Genomic DNA, 13206 nt, shown 5'->3' with positions numbered 1-13206 from the left:
CTGTTAAAAGGAAAAATGTAGATCTATGTGTTCTTATGTGGAATGAGTTTTCAGGATGCATTGTTAATTGAAAGGATATAGAACAAAAGTAATCTTTTGTGGTGAGAAAAATATTTGTGTATTTGTGTATGTATTTCGACACAGATGCATCGAGAAGTCTGGGAGAAACATTAAAAAACAATGAATGGTTATTTACTCTGAGAAGGAGGATTTGTGGGGCTCTTGGAGTATGGAGACAATTTTATTTTTTTTTTGTAATTTGGTTATTTTACTATGTGTTTGGGTTACTTTTTAATTTTCAAAAGATAACATTAAAAGATATTTTTCAGTAATTATCTTGCATTTTATTATAATTAGCAAGAAAACATGAAATGCTGACTTTAAAAGAATGCCTCATATACTGAAGACTCATACGCATTATTTGTTTACCTTGTAACTTCATAGAATGCCCATGAGGGCTTTGTTGTTGTTATGTCAGTAATAGTATATTATTGTAGGTAAGGCTGGGTGTGGTGGCTCATGCTTGTAATCCTAGCACTTTGGGAGCTTGAGGTGGAAGGATCGCTTGAATCTTAAGAGTCTCAGACTAGCCTGGGCATCATAGTGAGACCTTGTCTCTACAAAAAATTTAAAAATTAGCTAGATGTGGTGGCACAGGCCTGTGGGCCTACCTACTTGGGAGGCTGAGGTGGGAGGATAATTTGATCCTAGGAGGTCGAGGCTGCAGCTGCCATGAGCTGTGATCATACCACTCCACTCCAGCCTGAGCAACAGAGCCAGACCCTGTCTCAAAAACAAATAAAATAACAAATAATATATTATTGGAGATGAAGGCCAGAACTGTAAAAATTTTCATTGCCATTTTTCCACAAATGTTTATCAAAAGCCTTCCCTTTGCACGTATTATGGATACAGTGATCAATAAACCATAGCCTGATAGGTAAAGCTGGAGGTAGGGCAAATGTTGCAGTCCATATGGGAGTCGAGTAAATTAAGCAATTTTAATACAGTGTTATCTGTGCTACAACTGGATGTTTCCCGAGTTGTTAAGATTGAATCTGAGACAATTGTGAATAAAGGGGGAGTTGTGGAAAGCCATTTCCAAAAGGCAGAGGGAAAGTATAACCAAGTATACTTATTTGCCTAAAGGCAAGAGTGAATAGGAAGGATGTTTGGATGGAATTTAGTTTAGAGAATAGTGAAAAATGAGCTGAAAGTTGGAGACAAGTTCTTAAGGACCATTTTGAGTTTTCTCTCTTTTTTAAGAAAATAAACAATGGGATAACATGATTATAGTATCCGTTCAGCTCTCTGAAGAATGGATTGGCAGAGACAAAAATGATGGTAGGAGGACCCAGTAGGAGGCTCCTTCATTAGTACTTTCCTATAATAAGGTAGACATGAAATAAAAATAAATAGATAATTAATTCAAGAGATACCAAAGAAAGTAATGTTGGTGATTGATTGTGTATGTAGGGGGTGAGGGGTAAGGAAGAGAGTGGAGTTAAGGATGTCATCCAGGTTTCTATCTTAGAAAATTGAACAGTAGTGCCATAGTCAGATAGGGAAAATGGGAAGAGTGTTTTTACTGGGGAGAATGAATAATTTTTGGTTATTTTGAGTTTGAGTTGCCTGTAGAAAATCTAAGTGATTGGGAGGCTGAGGAGGGCAGATCACAAGGTCAGCAGTTCGAGACCAGCCTGGCCAACATTGTGAAACCCTGTCTCTAATAAAAATACAAAAATTAGCCCTGCGTGGGGGTGGGTGTGGGAAGAGTGTTTTTACTGGGGAGAATAATTAATTTTTGGTTATTTTAAGTTTGAGTTGCCTGTAGAAAATCTAAGTGGATTGGGAGGCTGAGGTGGGCAGATCACAAGGTCAGCAGTTCGAGACCAGCCTGGCCAACACTGTGAAACCCTGTCACTAATAAGAATACAAAAATTAGCCCTGCGTCGGGGTGGGCGCCTGTAATCCCAGCTACTTGGAAGGCTGAAGCAGGAGAATTGCTTGAACCTGGGAGGCGGAGGCTGCAGTGAGCCGAGACCACGCCATTGCACTCTAGCCTGGGTGACAGAGCAAGACTCCGTCTCAAAAAAAAAAAAAAAAAAAAAAATCTAAGTGGAGCTGTTTAAGAAGTTTCTGAAGTATAGGCCTAGAATTAGGATGAGAAGATATAATACAGATGGAAATTGAGGTTATGAATATAATTAAAGTTACTTCAGGGGAGAGGGTAGTGTAAGAAGAACAGATGGCTGAGGGTTCAATCTCAGAGGACCCATAAACATTTAAAGACTGGGCAAATATAGAAATCTCTCAGAGGAGCCTGGATAAGTCAGAGGCTGAAGGGAATAGTGTAGGGAGGTATAAGGGGCCTTCAAAAACTTTATGGAAAATACATCTTATGAAAAAATTATGCATGGAGTTCAACATTTTTTTGCACCAGAATAAACTCATATTAACTTGTTATAATATATCTGAGCAGGATCTCATTTAAAGCACTAAGAAAGATAAGACATCAGTTTGAAAAAAGCCCCTATAAGAGCAACATGAATTCTTCTAAAGTTGAAGTAAGAGCAAATAGCACATTTATGGTGACAGTGCCCTGAAGAAATCAGCAGTTTACAAATGGATAACTCATTTTAAGAAGGGAGGAGATGATATTAAAGATAAAGCCCATAGCAGCAGACCATCCATGTCAATTTGCGAGGAAAAAAAAATCTCATTTGTGCCCTAGTTGAAGAGGACCAACAATTCACAGCACAAAAATAGCCAACACTATAAACATCACAGTTGGTTCAGGTTACCCAATGTTGGCTGAAAAATTAAAAGTTGAGCAGACTTCCCACTTGATAGGTGCCAAAACCATCGCCTCTAGATCAGCTGCAGACAAGAGCAGAGCTTTGAATGGAAATTTTAAACAATTGGAAGCAAGATCCTGAAGCATTTCGTGAAAGAATTGTAACAGAAGATGAACCATGGCTTTACTAGTATGATCCTGAAGACAAAGCACAATCAAAGTAGTGACTACCAACAGGTAGAAGTGGTCCAGTCAAAGCAAAAGCAGACTGGAGGTCATGGCAACAGTTTTTTGGGATGCTCAAAGCATTTTGCTTATTGTCTTTCTGGAGGGCCAAAGAACAGTAACTTCTGCTTATTATGACAGTGTTTTGAGAGAGTTAGCCAAAGCTTTAGCATGAAAACCCATAGGAAAACTTCATTAGAAAGTCCTTCTCCACCACAGCACTGCTCCTGCTCATTCCTCTCAAGGGCAATTTTATGAGAGTTTTGGTGGGAAATCATTAGGCATCCACCTTATAGTCCTGGCTTGGCTCCTTCTGAATTCTTTTTATTTTCTAATCTTAAAATACCTATAAAGGACCCCAATTTTTCTTAGGGTAATGTAAAACTTCATTGACATAATTACATTCCCTGGACCTTCAGTTCTTTAGGGAGGACTAAATGGCTGCTGTCATTACTTACAAAAATATCTTGAACTTAATAGTTGAGAAATTTTATTTTTTTTCTCTTTTAATTCCATTTTTCCACAAACTTTTTGAAGTCCTTTTGTATTTGATGAAGGAAAGAATTGATCAGTAATGTCAGATTTTATAGCGCTTATAATGTGGTATAGTGATGATTGCCTATCTGGGTTGTGAGCTCCATGAAGGCAAGAATATTTCTGTATCTCTATCCCTTAGCATGGCTAGCCCTGCCATTAGCTGATATAGTGACTTTGGGTGATTTTAGGAGACTGCTTTTCTTCCAGGTATTTTTCTGCTGCTTCATAGAATATTATACAAGACTTTGTGATGACAGGATAAATGGCATTCCCTTGGAGCTGTGTAATGCATAGTTTTTACAACTCTAATCACTGGGCCTGAACACAGTGCTTGATATAAGCTCAGTAAAATTGATTGAATTTAAATTACCAGTATTCATTCATACTTGGTTTTTTGCTCACTTTCATATGTATGCTATTTCTTTTGATTTTTGCCATAACCCTACAAGATATATCAGGTAGGTGTCATTCATGAATCTCACTGTCTACAAAATAATTGAGTCCCAGACTAGTGAAGTGCTTTCCAAAATGATTCATAGAGGATAAGAAACAGAATAAGGATTTAAACTCAGGTGTCCTGATCCTGGATCATTTTTCTGTTTCCTAAATCACATTGTGTTTACAGTTTATTATAGCCTTTATTCCTTGTTTGAGTCGTAATCTTGTATTTTATTTTTAAGGGCAGGGCGATGTAGACCTGGAATTTGTTTTCGTCTGTTCAGTAGACTCCGATTCCAGAATATGTTGGAATTTCAGACTCCAGAACTTTTGAGAATGCCATTACAGGTAAAAATTTATTTAAATATAAAAGGCATTTTTGTGGGTGAGGGAAGAGAGGGGCCATTTCAACTTTTATGGATTAGGCCTTTAAAAAATCAATTTGTAAAACAAAATTATTCAATATATATTATGGAGGGTGGCTATGTGTATAACAGAAATATTTTTTCTATATAAGAAAATTTAATTCATAAACCTTCAAAATTTTAAAGAACCACTTGAATGTATTTATATTATGGTACAGTTTTAAACTTTAAATTTTTTTTTTTTTTTTTTTTTTTTTTTTTTGAGACAGAGTCTTGCTTTGTTGCCCAGGCTAGAGTGCAGTGGTGCAATCGCAGCTCACTGCAACCTCCACCTCCCAGGTTGAAGCGATTCTCCTGCCTCAGACTCCCAAGTAGCTGGGATTACAGGCACCCACCACCGTGCCTGGCTAATTTTTGTATTTTTAGTAGAGACGGGGTTTCACCATCGTGACCAGGCTGGTCTCGAACTCCTGACCTCATGATCCACCCGCCTCAGCCTCCCACAAGTGCTGAGATTACAGGTGTGAGCCACCGTGCCCGGCCATATTTTTTTTAATGCAGCATTTTATGAGTTTCAACTATATAGTGTTCACCTTTTAAATTCTCAGAGGGATTAGAAAACAAATTACTTAAGGTCCAAAAGATAATACCCAAATCTCAGTATAAGATGCTGAGATTATCTAGTAGTTTTAGAACTGAGTTCACTGAGATTTTCTGACCTCTGTTAATTGTGTTGTGTGTGTGTGTTTTAAGTTTTCTAACTTGATGGAACAGCCAGACCCTGTAACTTCTAGGGAAGATTAGCAGAATGCATTCATTTGATTCTTTAGTGTGTTTGGCTAATGCTGGCTTTCAAACCCTTAAAGGGAGGCAGGATAATGTGTTAAACATCCATATACCTAAGATGATTTCTCACTTCCCAATGCTTATGTGTGATTTTCCTTTCCTCCTGGGATAAAATTCAGAATTCTTAACAAGAGCGTGAATTAGCTGTTCCTGCCTGTGTCTCCAGTCACAGGCAGGAACAGGTGATTTCTTGTTATTTATCCTCTCTTACACCATTGGTTTTAGTTTCTCAAGCACATCTTTTTTCCTTCTGCCGTAAGGCTTTCACATGTATCTGCTGTCTCCTTAGATTCCTTCCCCTTATTCCTTTTATGGTTACTCCTACTCAATCTTTACATCTTAGTTTTAAGTGTCTTTCTTCAGGAAAACTATCTGTAACTTCGCATGGTCTGCCTCTCCCACCCTTTTCTGAACTTAATTAAGTCATATTTACTTTAGCTCCCTATAGCCTTCATAGCACTGATGATAGTTGTAATTAAGTAATTATATAATTAATTCTTTAAGGTCTGCTATTCACATTACAGTGTAAACTCAATGAGAATGGACACTTCCTTCTGTCCCCTTCTTTTTCTCCAATTTGCACAGGGCCTTGCACCTAGCAAGCACTTAAATATTTGCTGAGTAGATAAAATATTCTAGAATGTAGTAAGTATAAAGGGGAAATTTTTTTTTTTTTTTTTGGACAGTGACTATGGATGTTATGTGTAAGAACAGTGTGAGGAGATGTTGCCAATGGGAGCAATGGCAATCTTTGTATAAGTTGATTGAGGAAGGTATTAAGGTTCTGGCATCTAGGGCAAAGTATGAGCTCATCTTTTACAGAAAGACATTGTTCCTTCTACTGTTCATTCTGATCAGAGACTCTATTAGTCTGTGTTTGGGAACTATAGTTCCCATGATTTCTTTAAATGTTTAGGTTAGTATTCTTTTTAATTTTAAAAAATTATTTACTGTTTTGGTTTATAGGAACTTTGCTTACATACCAAGCTGTTAGCCCCAGTTAATTGTCCCATTGCTGATTTTCTTATGAAAGCTCCTGAACCTCCACCAGCTTTAATTGTAAGGAATGCTGTACAAATGCTTAAGGTTGGTGTCTTCATAGTTTTATTTTACTTGACGTTTTTACTTGAAATTTTAAACTAAATGAAAATATGTCTTAACTAATTTTGTATAATTATTTTTTTCTTCTTGTCCTACTACGTGTGTCCAGATAAACTAATTTTGTACTTTTAAACAATTATCTTAAATGATCATGTACTTTAATACCGTCGTGTATAAAACATTAGGTATAGTTCTTTTATATAGTGTATTAGAAACAAAATATATTTTTATGAGATGTAGCAAAAGAAAATCTGTATTCTTATCTCTTATTTAGGGGTTTTTAATTATGTGGTTTGATTAAACATAGTGTTTGCTCATGTCAAAATCTGTTCTGTCTCCTTTTACTTAGACAATAGATGCAATGGATACATGGGAAGATCTAACTGAACTTGGGTATCATTTGGCTGACTTGCCAGTAGAACCACATCTTGGTAAAATGGTCCTGTGTGCTGTTGTTTTAAAGTGTCTGGACCCCATCCTTACAATTGCTTGTACACTAGCTTATCGAGATCCTTTTGTGCTACCTACTCAGGCCTCTCAAAAACGTGCAGCTATGCTTTGTAGGAAACGTTTTACTGCGGGAGCTTTCAGTGACCATATGGCACTTCTCAGAGCATTCCAGGTACTATTACTGTCATTTTATTTCTGAAAATGTTGCTGGTTAAACACATTTCTGGGGCAAATGTAGGAATTTTAAAAACAATTTATAAATTTTAAAATTGCATTAATTTTGTTTCATTGTGAAGTCACATTAATAGTCCTGAAAAATACCTTCTTGCTGTTATTATGTTAAAAGAGTTTTGCTCTTTTTTTCTCATTTTCTCCTTATAGGAATATATGTGTGTATTTGTATATATATTTATTTATATTTATGCTTCCATTACCAGGTTTCTTTAAATCATGTCTTGGGCAAGCAGTGTTCTAAAATTTTAGTTAAGAAATACTGTATACTATTTAAAGTACATAGAACAAAGCTTATAAGAAAATTATATTGAATTTAATGTCTATCGATTTTTCTTAGAGTTTTTTCTTGTGTGCTCAAGACACTATGCTGAGAACTTAATTTTGTAAAGCAAAATACAAAAGTCACTTAAAAACCTTTAAGATGATAGTAATGGGAAGTTGAGGAAAGAGGCAAATGGAAAAGAAAAGATAGGGAAAATAGGATCCTGGGGAAGATAAACGTAATTTAGAATTTCAGATATGTGGGGAAGAATATGTTATTTCTTGAAAACATAGGCATTGTATTTATCCTTAAATCTTGAATGTAGGAAGTGTCTATACTTTTTTTTTTTTTTTTTTTTTTTGAGACAGAATCTCGCTCTGTCACCCAGGCTGGAGTGCAGTGGCACAGTCTGGGTTCACTGCAACCTCAGCCTCCCCTGTTCAAGCAATTCTACTTCCTCAGCTTCCCAAGTAGCTGGGATTACAGGAACCCACCACTATGCCTAGATAATTTTTGTTTTGTTTTGTTTTTGACACGGAGTCTCACTCTGTCGCCCAGGCTGGAGTGTAGTGTCCGGATCTCAGCTCACTACAAGCTCCGTCTCCCGGGTTCACGCCATTCTCCTGCCTCAGCCTCCCGAGTAGCTGGGACTACAGGCGCCCGCCATCTCGCCCGGCTAGTTTTTTTGTATTTTTTTAGTAGAGACGGGGTTTCACCGTATTAGCCAGGATGGTCTCGATCTCCTGACCTCGTGATCCGCCTGTCTCGGCCTCCCAAAGTGCTGGGATTACAGGCTTGAGCCACCGCGCCTGGCCATTAATTTTTGTATTTTTAGTAGAGAGAGGATTTCACTACATTGGCCAGGCTGGTCTCAAATGCCTGACCTCAAGTGATCTGCCAGCTTTGGCCTCCCAAAGTGCTGGGATTACAGGTGTGAGCCACCATGTCTGGCCATATCTTTTAAAAATCTAACTTTGTTTATGCAGAAGTACTCTTTTTCAGACATAAAAGATTTTTTCAACACATATATGATTTTCAAAAATAATTACAAGCTCTTTTGTATTATCGATCAATGGATGACTCATTGTTATTAATTTGGTATATTAAATACCGTATGTTATAGTAGATTAGTTGAGTGAGAAGTAGAGGGAGATTTACAGTAGAATTTCTGTCTGTTCTTTGCTTTTCTCCCAGCTCCTTCAAAAGCAGAGAGAATAAATTATTGCTTCAGTCTTTTAGTTATATATATTCCAAAGCAAGAGAACCTTTTCACAAAGGAGAGCTTTTTATACTACATATAGATGATTTATAGAAATCCTACTTTCCATTCTTAGGTAGATTCCAGGGTTGACATAGAGATTATTTTTTGGAGTACAAGAGTGGCATGATTCTTAGATATAAGTGTTATGAAGCCTTAGTTGAAAACCTCCTACACTTTTGTAGAATAAAATTAGCAGATGCATCTGAGAAGGCAAATATTTTTACATTGTTCGTCATTTAGGCTACTTGACACTTAGTTCTCATTGAGATTTTATAAACTCAATGGCTTATTTGAGTGTAAATTAATGATAAATATTATTTAATCATAAAGTCTTAGGTTTTATAGAATAATTAGAATAAAGCAAATTGACCTTGAGGAATTCATATAGTGATTTGTAGTAACTTTGTTGCCTCACTAAGAAGTGGTTAGTAAATGTGTCTTGTTATGCAATTATTCTCTTTTTATAGGCCTGGCAAAAAGCACGAAGTGATGGGTGGGAGCGAGCCTTTTGTGAAAAGAATTTTCTTTCACAGGCTACTATGGAAATAATCATAGGCATGAGAACGCAGTTGCTTGGTCAGCTTAGAGCATCAGGTAAAGTTTTCCCTCAAAGAGCCTATTTAAGTTACTGAGAGTACCCTGCCCATGTTTTACAGTATTTCTTATGTTAACAGATGCCATCTATTATTTTTATGACATTATCATGTTGTACATCTTATATTCATGCATGATTTGTAGACTTCTATATGTCTTCAACTTTTGCTTGTTGATGAAAAAAAGGCTATTGCAGGAGGTGTATTTGAGAAACCTAGGGACAGCATCTATGCCCTTTTGATACTGTTGGCAATGAACAATTTATATTTCTTGGCAGAGATCAATTTAGATCTTATAGTTATTTTCTTTTATCACCATTAATGAATACTTATTTAGTTCTGTGAAATATAAATTTTAAAAAATTGATATGAATGCTGCTCTTCATATTTGTGGAACACAAAAATGACTGGTAATACTTGAAGTCACTGTTTTTTTGTTTTTTTTTTTTAAGAGGATGCTAGTATTGCTATTACCTTTTAGAATTGCTTTTTTGAGTAGCAAAAAAAAAAAATTGATGTGATAGTCAGAAGAAAAGTACCGGAGCCTGGATTCATGGGTTAGCTGAAGTGCCAAAGTAATATAAAGAATGAACCACAGAATTTAAGAGTTGACTTGAACGTGAGGAAATATGAAGGACTTTTGAAACTCAAGCAAAAATTACCATATATTTACTTGACTTCATCTACAGAATTAGTATCTATCGTAACCAAAATGTAGTTAATAACAATCAGAAGAATGGTTTGGGTTTCCAGCTATGAATTTAGTTTGTTCTGGCAGCAGATTATGAAGAACTGTATTGCAAGAATGTGCATTTAAAAAAATTTAAGCCCCCAATGATTCTTATACTTACTCCAACCTGAGCAGATCTACACTTCCCTAGAATGTTGGTTCTGTATCTATTTTGGCGGGGGCGGGGGTGGTGGTTCATATTTTAAACAATTTCCAGAGGAGATTCTATTAATTGTTGTGAAATTTGAATATCACAACATTTATATGAGTTGTACAAGTTTTTGGAAAAAATACACAAAAATATCTTTTGCAAATTGAAAAAGTTGGTGTGGTTTTTTTTCCTCTCTCTAGGTTTTGTTAGAGCACGAGGTGGTGGTGACATTCGAGATGTTAACACAAACTCTGAGAATTGGGCTGTCGTTAAAGCTGCATTGGTGGCAGGCATGTATCCTAATTTAGTCCATGTGGACAGAGAGAATCTAGTGTTGACAGGGCCAAAGGAGAAAAAAGTACGATTTCATCCTGCTTCAGTTCTCAGTCAGCCTCAATATAAAAAGGTAAAATATTTTGAATGCTCTTGGGTTTTGAGGTGAAACTAATTTAGGCAGTTGACTATCAATGAAAAATGCTCCAAATACCTGCCTGCTTTAAGAAATTAGTAAGTTTTATATATATATGTATGTGTATGCGTGTATATATGTGTGTGTGTGTATATATGTGTGTGTGTATATATATAATATTGGAACTAAACTTATAAATCTTAGAGTTGGAAAAGGTAACGTGTTAAGTAATGAGTATTTTTGTACAAACTACATGAGCAATGACTTGTTTTAATTTTTGCTTAGATACCAATATGCATCATCTATTTCGCTGAGAGACTTTTTACAGTTTACAAGTATTTCCAGTAAACTAGGTGATAAACACAATTAACAATTTTTTAAAATTTATTTTCTTAATAGATTCCTCCAGCCAATGGCCAAGCTGCAGCAATTAAGGCACTGCCCACAGATTGGCTTATTTATGATGAAATGACCAGAGCCCATAGAATAGCTAATATTAGATGTTGTTCAGCAGTGACACCTGTCACTATATTGGTATTCTGTGGACCAGCTAGATTGGCAAGTAATGCTCTTCAGGAACCTTCGTCCTTTAGAGGTAAGTGTATTATGAAGGAAATAAAAATCTATTTGAAATGAATTTTTTTGTTTTTTTTTACTAAACCAAATGATGAAATTATAAAAATTTATATAGTAGCAGCTCTATTTTGATATACTAAGACTAATTAGGAAATACTAAGTTATACTACTGTTTTTGAAATTTATAAGGTAACTCGATGTTGATTTGTGCATTTTTTATTAATCTTGCTGTTGGGAAGAAATTTTTCACTTGAATTTAAATGATAGTTTAACATAAATAAAGGTAATTGTAAAAGAAATAATGATAGCCACCCATAATCTCACTTTTCTCATGCTAACACTTTTTAATGTTACATTTTTTCTACATGTTTACGTATTTTAAATTATGTCACCCAAACTGTTATTTTGTATTTTGTTATTTTCATTACAGAGATATCAAAAATATTTTTAGCATTTTATATTAATGACTGCAAAATAGTGTATCACACAAGTGGCATGATGCAGTTTTTTCCTTTAACTTTTATTTTAAGTTCAGGGATACATGTGCAAGATGTGCAGGTTTGTTGCATAGGTAAACATGTGCCATGGTGGTTTGCTACACAGATCATGCCATCATGTATCTATCAAGGCCAGTGTCCATTAGCTATTCTTCCTGATGTTCTTCCTCCCCACTACCACACACCCCAAGCAGGCCCCAGTGTGTGTTGTTCCCCTCTCTGTGTCCGTATGTTCTCATCATTCAGCTCCCACTTATAAGTAAGAACATGCAGTGTTTGGTTTTTCGTTCCTGCATTAGTTTGCTGAGGATAATGGCTTCCAACTCCATCCATGTCCCTGCAAAGGGCATGATCTCATTCCTTTTTATGGCTGCATAGTATCCCATGGTGTATATGTACCATATTTTCTTTATCTAGCCTATCATTGATGGGCATGTCTTTGCTATTGTGAATGCACTGAACATACAAGTGTACGTGTCTTTATAATAGAATGATTTATATTCCTTTGGGTATTTACCCAGAAATGGTGTTTCTGCCTCTAGGTCTTTGAGGAATCACCCTGCTGTCTCCCACAGTGGTTGAATTAATTTACACTCCCACCAGTAGTGTAAAAGTGTTCCTTTTTCTCCGCAACCGCACCAGCATGTTGTTTTTTGAATTTTTAATAATAACCATTCTGACTGGCATGAGATGGTATCTCATTGTGGTTTTGAATTGCATTTCAGTAATGATCAGTGATGTTGAGCTTTTTTTCATGTTTGTTGGCCACATGTACGTCTTCTTTTGAGAAGTGTCTGTTCATGTCCTTTGCCCACTTTTTAATGGGTTGTTTTTTCTTGTAAATTTGCTTAAGTTCCTTGTAGACTCTGGATATTAGACCTTTGTCAGATGGATAGATTGCAAAAATTTTCTCCCATTCTGTTTCCTATGGTGATAGTTGTTTCTTTGCTGTGCAGAAACTCTTTAGTTTATTAGATCCCATTTGTCAATTTTTGCTTTTGTTGCAATTGCTTTTGGTGTTTTTGTCTGTGCCTATGCCCTGAATGGTATTGCCTAAATTTTCTTCTAGGGTTTTTATGGTTTAGGGTTTTACATTTAAGTCTTTAATCCATCTTGAGTTAGTTTTTGTAGAAGGTGTTAGGAAGAGGCTCAGTTTCAATTTTCTGCATATAGCTAGCCGGTTCTTTCAGCACCATTTGTTAAATAAGGAGTCCTTTCCTCGTTGCTTGTTTTTGTCAGGTTTGTCGAAGATTAGGTGGTTGTAGGTGTGTGGTCTTATTTCTCAGTTCTCTATTCTGTTCCACTGTTCTGTGTGTGTGTTCTTGTACCAGTACCATGCTGTCATGGCTAATGTAGCTCTGTAGTATAGTTTGAAGTCAGGTAGTGTGATGCCTCAACTTTGTTCTTTTTGCTTAGGATTGTCTTGGCTATATTATCTCTTTTTTTGGTTCCATACGAATTTTGAAATCATTTCTTCTAAGTCTGTGAAGAATGTCAGTGGTAGTATAATGGGAGTAGCATTGAATCTGTAACTTTCTCTGGGCAGTATGGCCATTTTCATGATATTGATTGTTCCTATCCATGAACTTGGAATGTTTTTCCATTTGTTTATGTCCTCTCTGATTTATTTGAGCAGTATATGTAGCTCTCTTTGAAGAGGTCCTTCACTTCCCTTATTAGCTATATTCCTAGGTATTTTATTTTATTTTATATTATTTCATGTTTTTGAGATGG

General features: G+C 36.0%; 2 protein-coding genes across 3 annotated transcripts in view; one reads left to right on the top strand and one right to left on the bottom strand.

The window, feature by feature from the left end:
* REEP5 (receptor accessory protein 5) overlaps positions 1 to 13206 on the bottom strand; it is an 806416-nt gene that overhangs the window by 689231 nt on the left and 103979 nt on the right. The window lies entirely within an intron of this gene.
* The window catches only part of YTHDC2 (YTH N6-methyladenosine RNA binding protein C2), an 86826-nt gene that overhangs the window by 49208 nt on the left and 24412 nt on the right, over positions 1 to 13206 (top strand). For both annotated transcript variants that reach the window (XM_050793033.1, XM_050793034.1), the window contains 6 exons: positions 4240 to 4345; positions 6175 to 6294; positions 6659 to 6931; positions 8984 to 9110; positions 10191 to 10396; positions 10799 to 10994. In XM_050793033.1, coding sequence (XP_050648990.1) covers positions 4240 to 4345; positions 6175 to 6294; positions 6659 to 6931; positions 8984 to 9110; positions 10191 to 10396; positions 10799 to 10994 — 1028 coding nt within the window. The remainder of the gene's footprint in view (positions 1 to 4239; positions 4346 to 6174; positions 6295 to 6658; positions 6932 to 8983; positions 9111 to 10190; positions 10397 to 10798; positions 10995 to 13206) is intronic.

Source organism: Macaca thibetana, chromosome 6 (assembly GCF_024542745.1).
Source record: "Macaca thibetana thibetana isolate TM-01 chromosome 6, ASM2454274v1, whole genome shotgun sequence".
NCBI classification, from domain to species: Eukaryota; Metazoa; Chordata; class Mammalia; order Primates; family Cercopithecidae; genus Macaca; species Macaca thibetana.
This window is presented reverse-complemented; position numbering and strand designations above follow the sequence as displayed.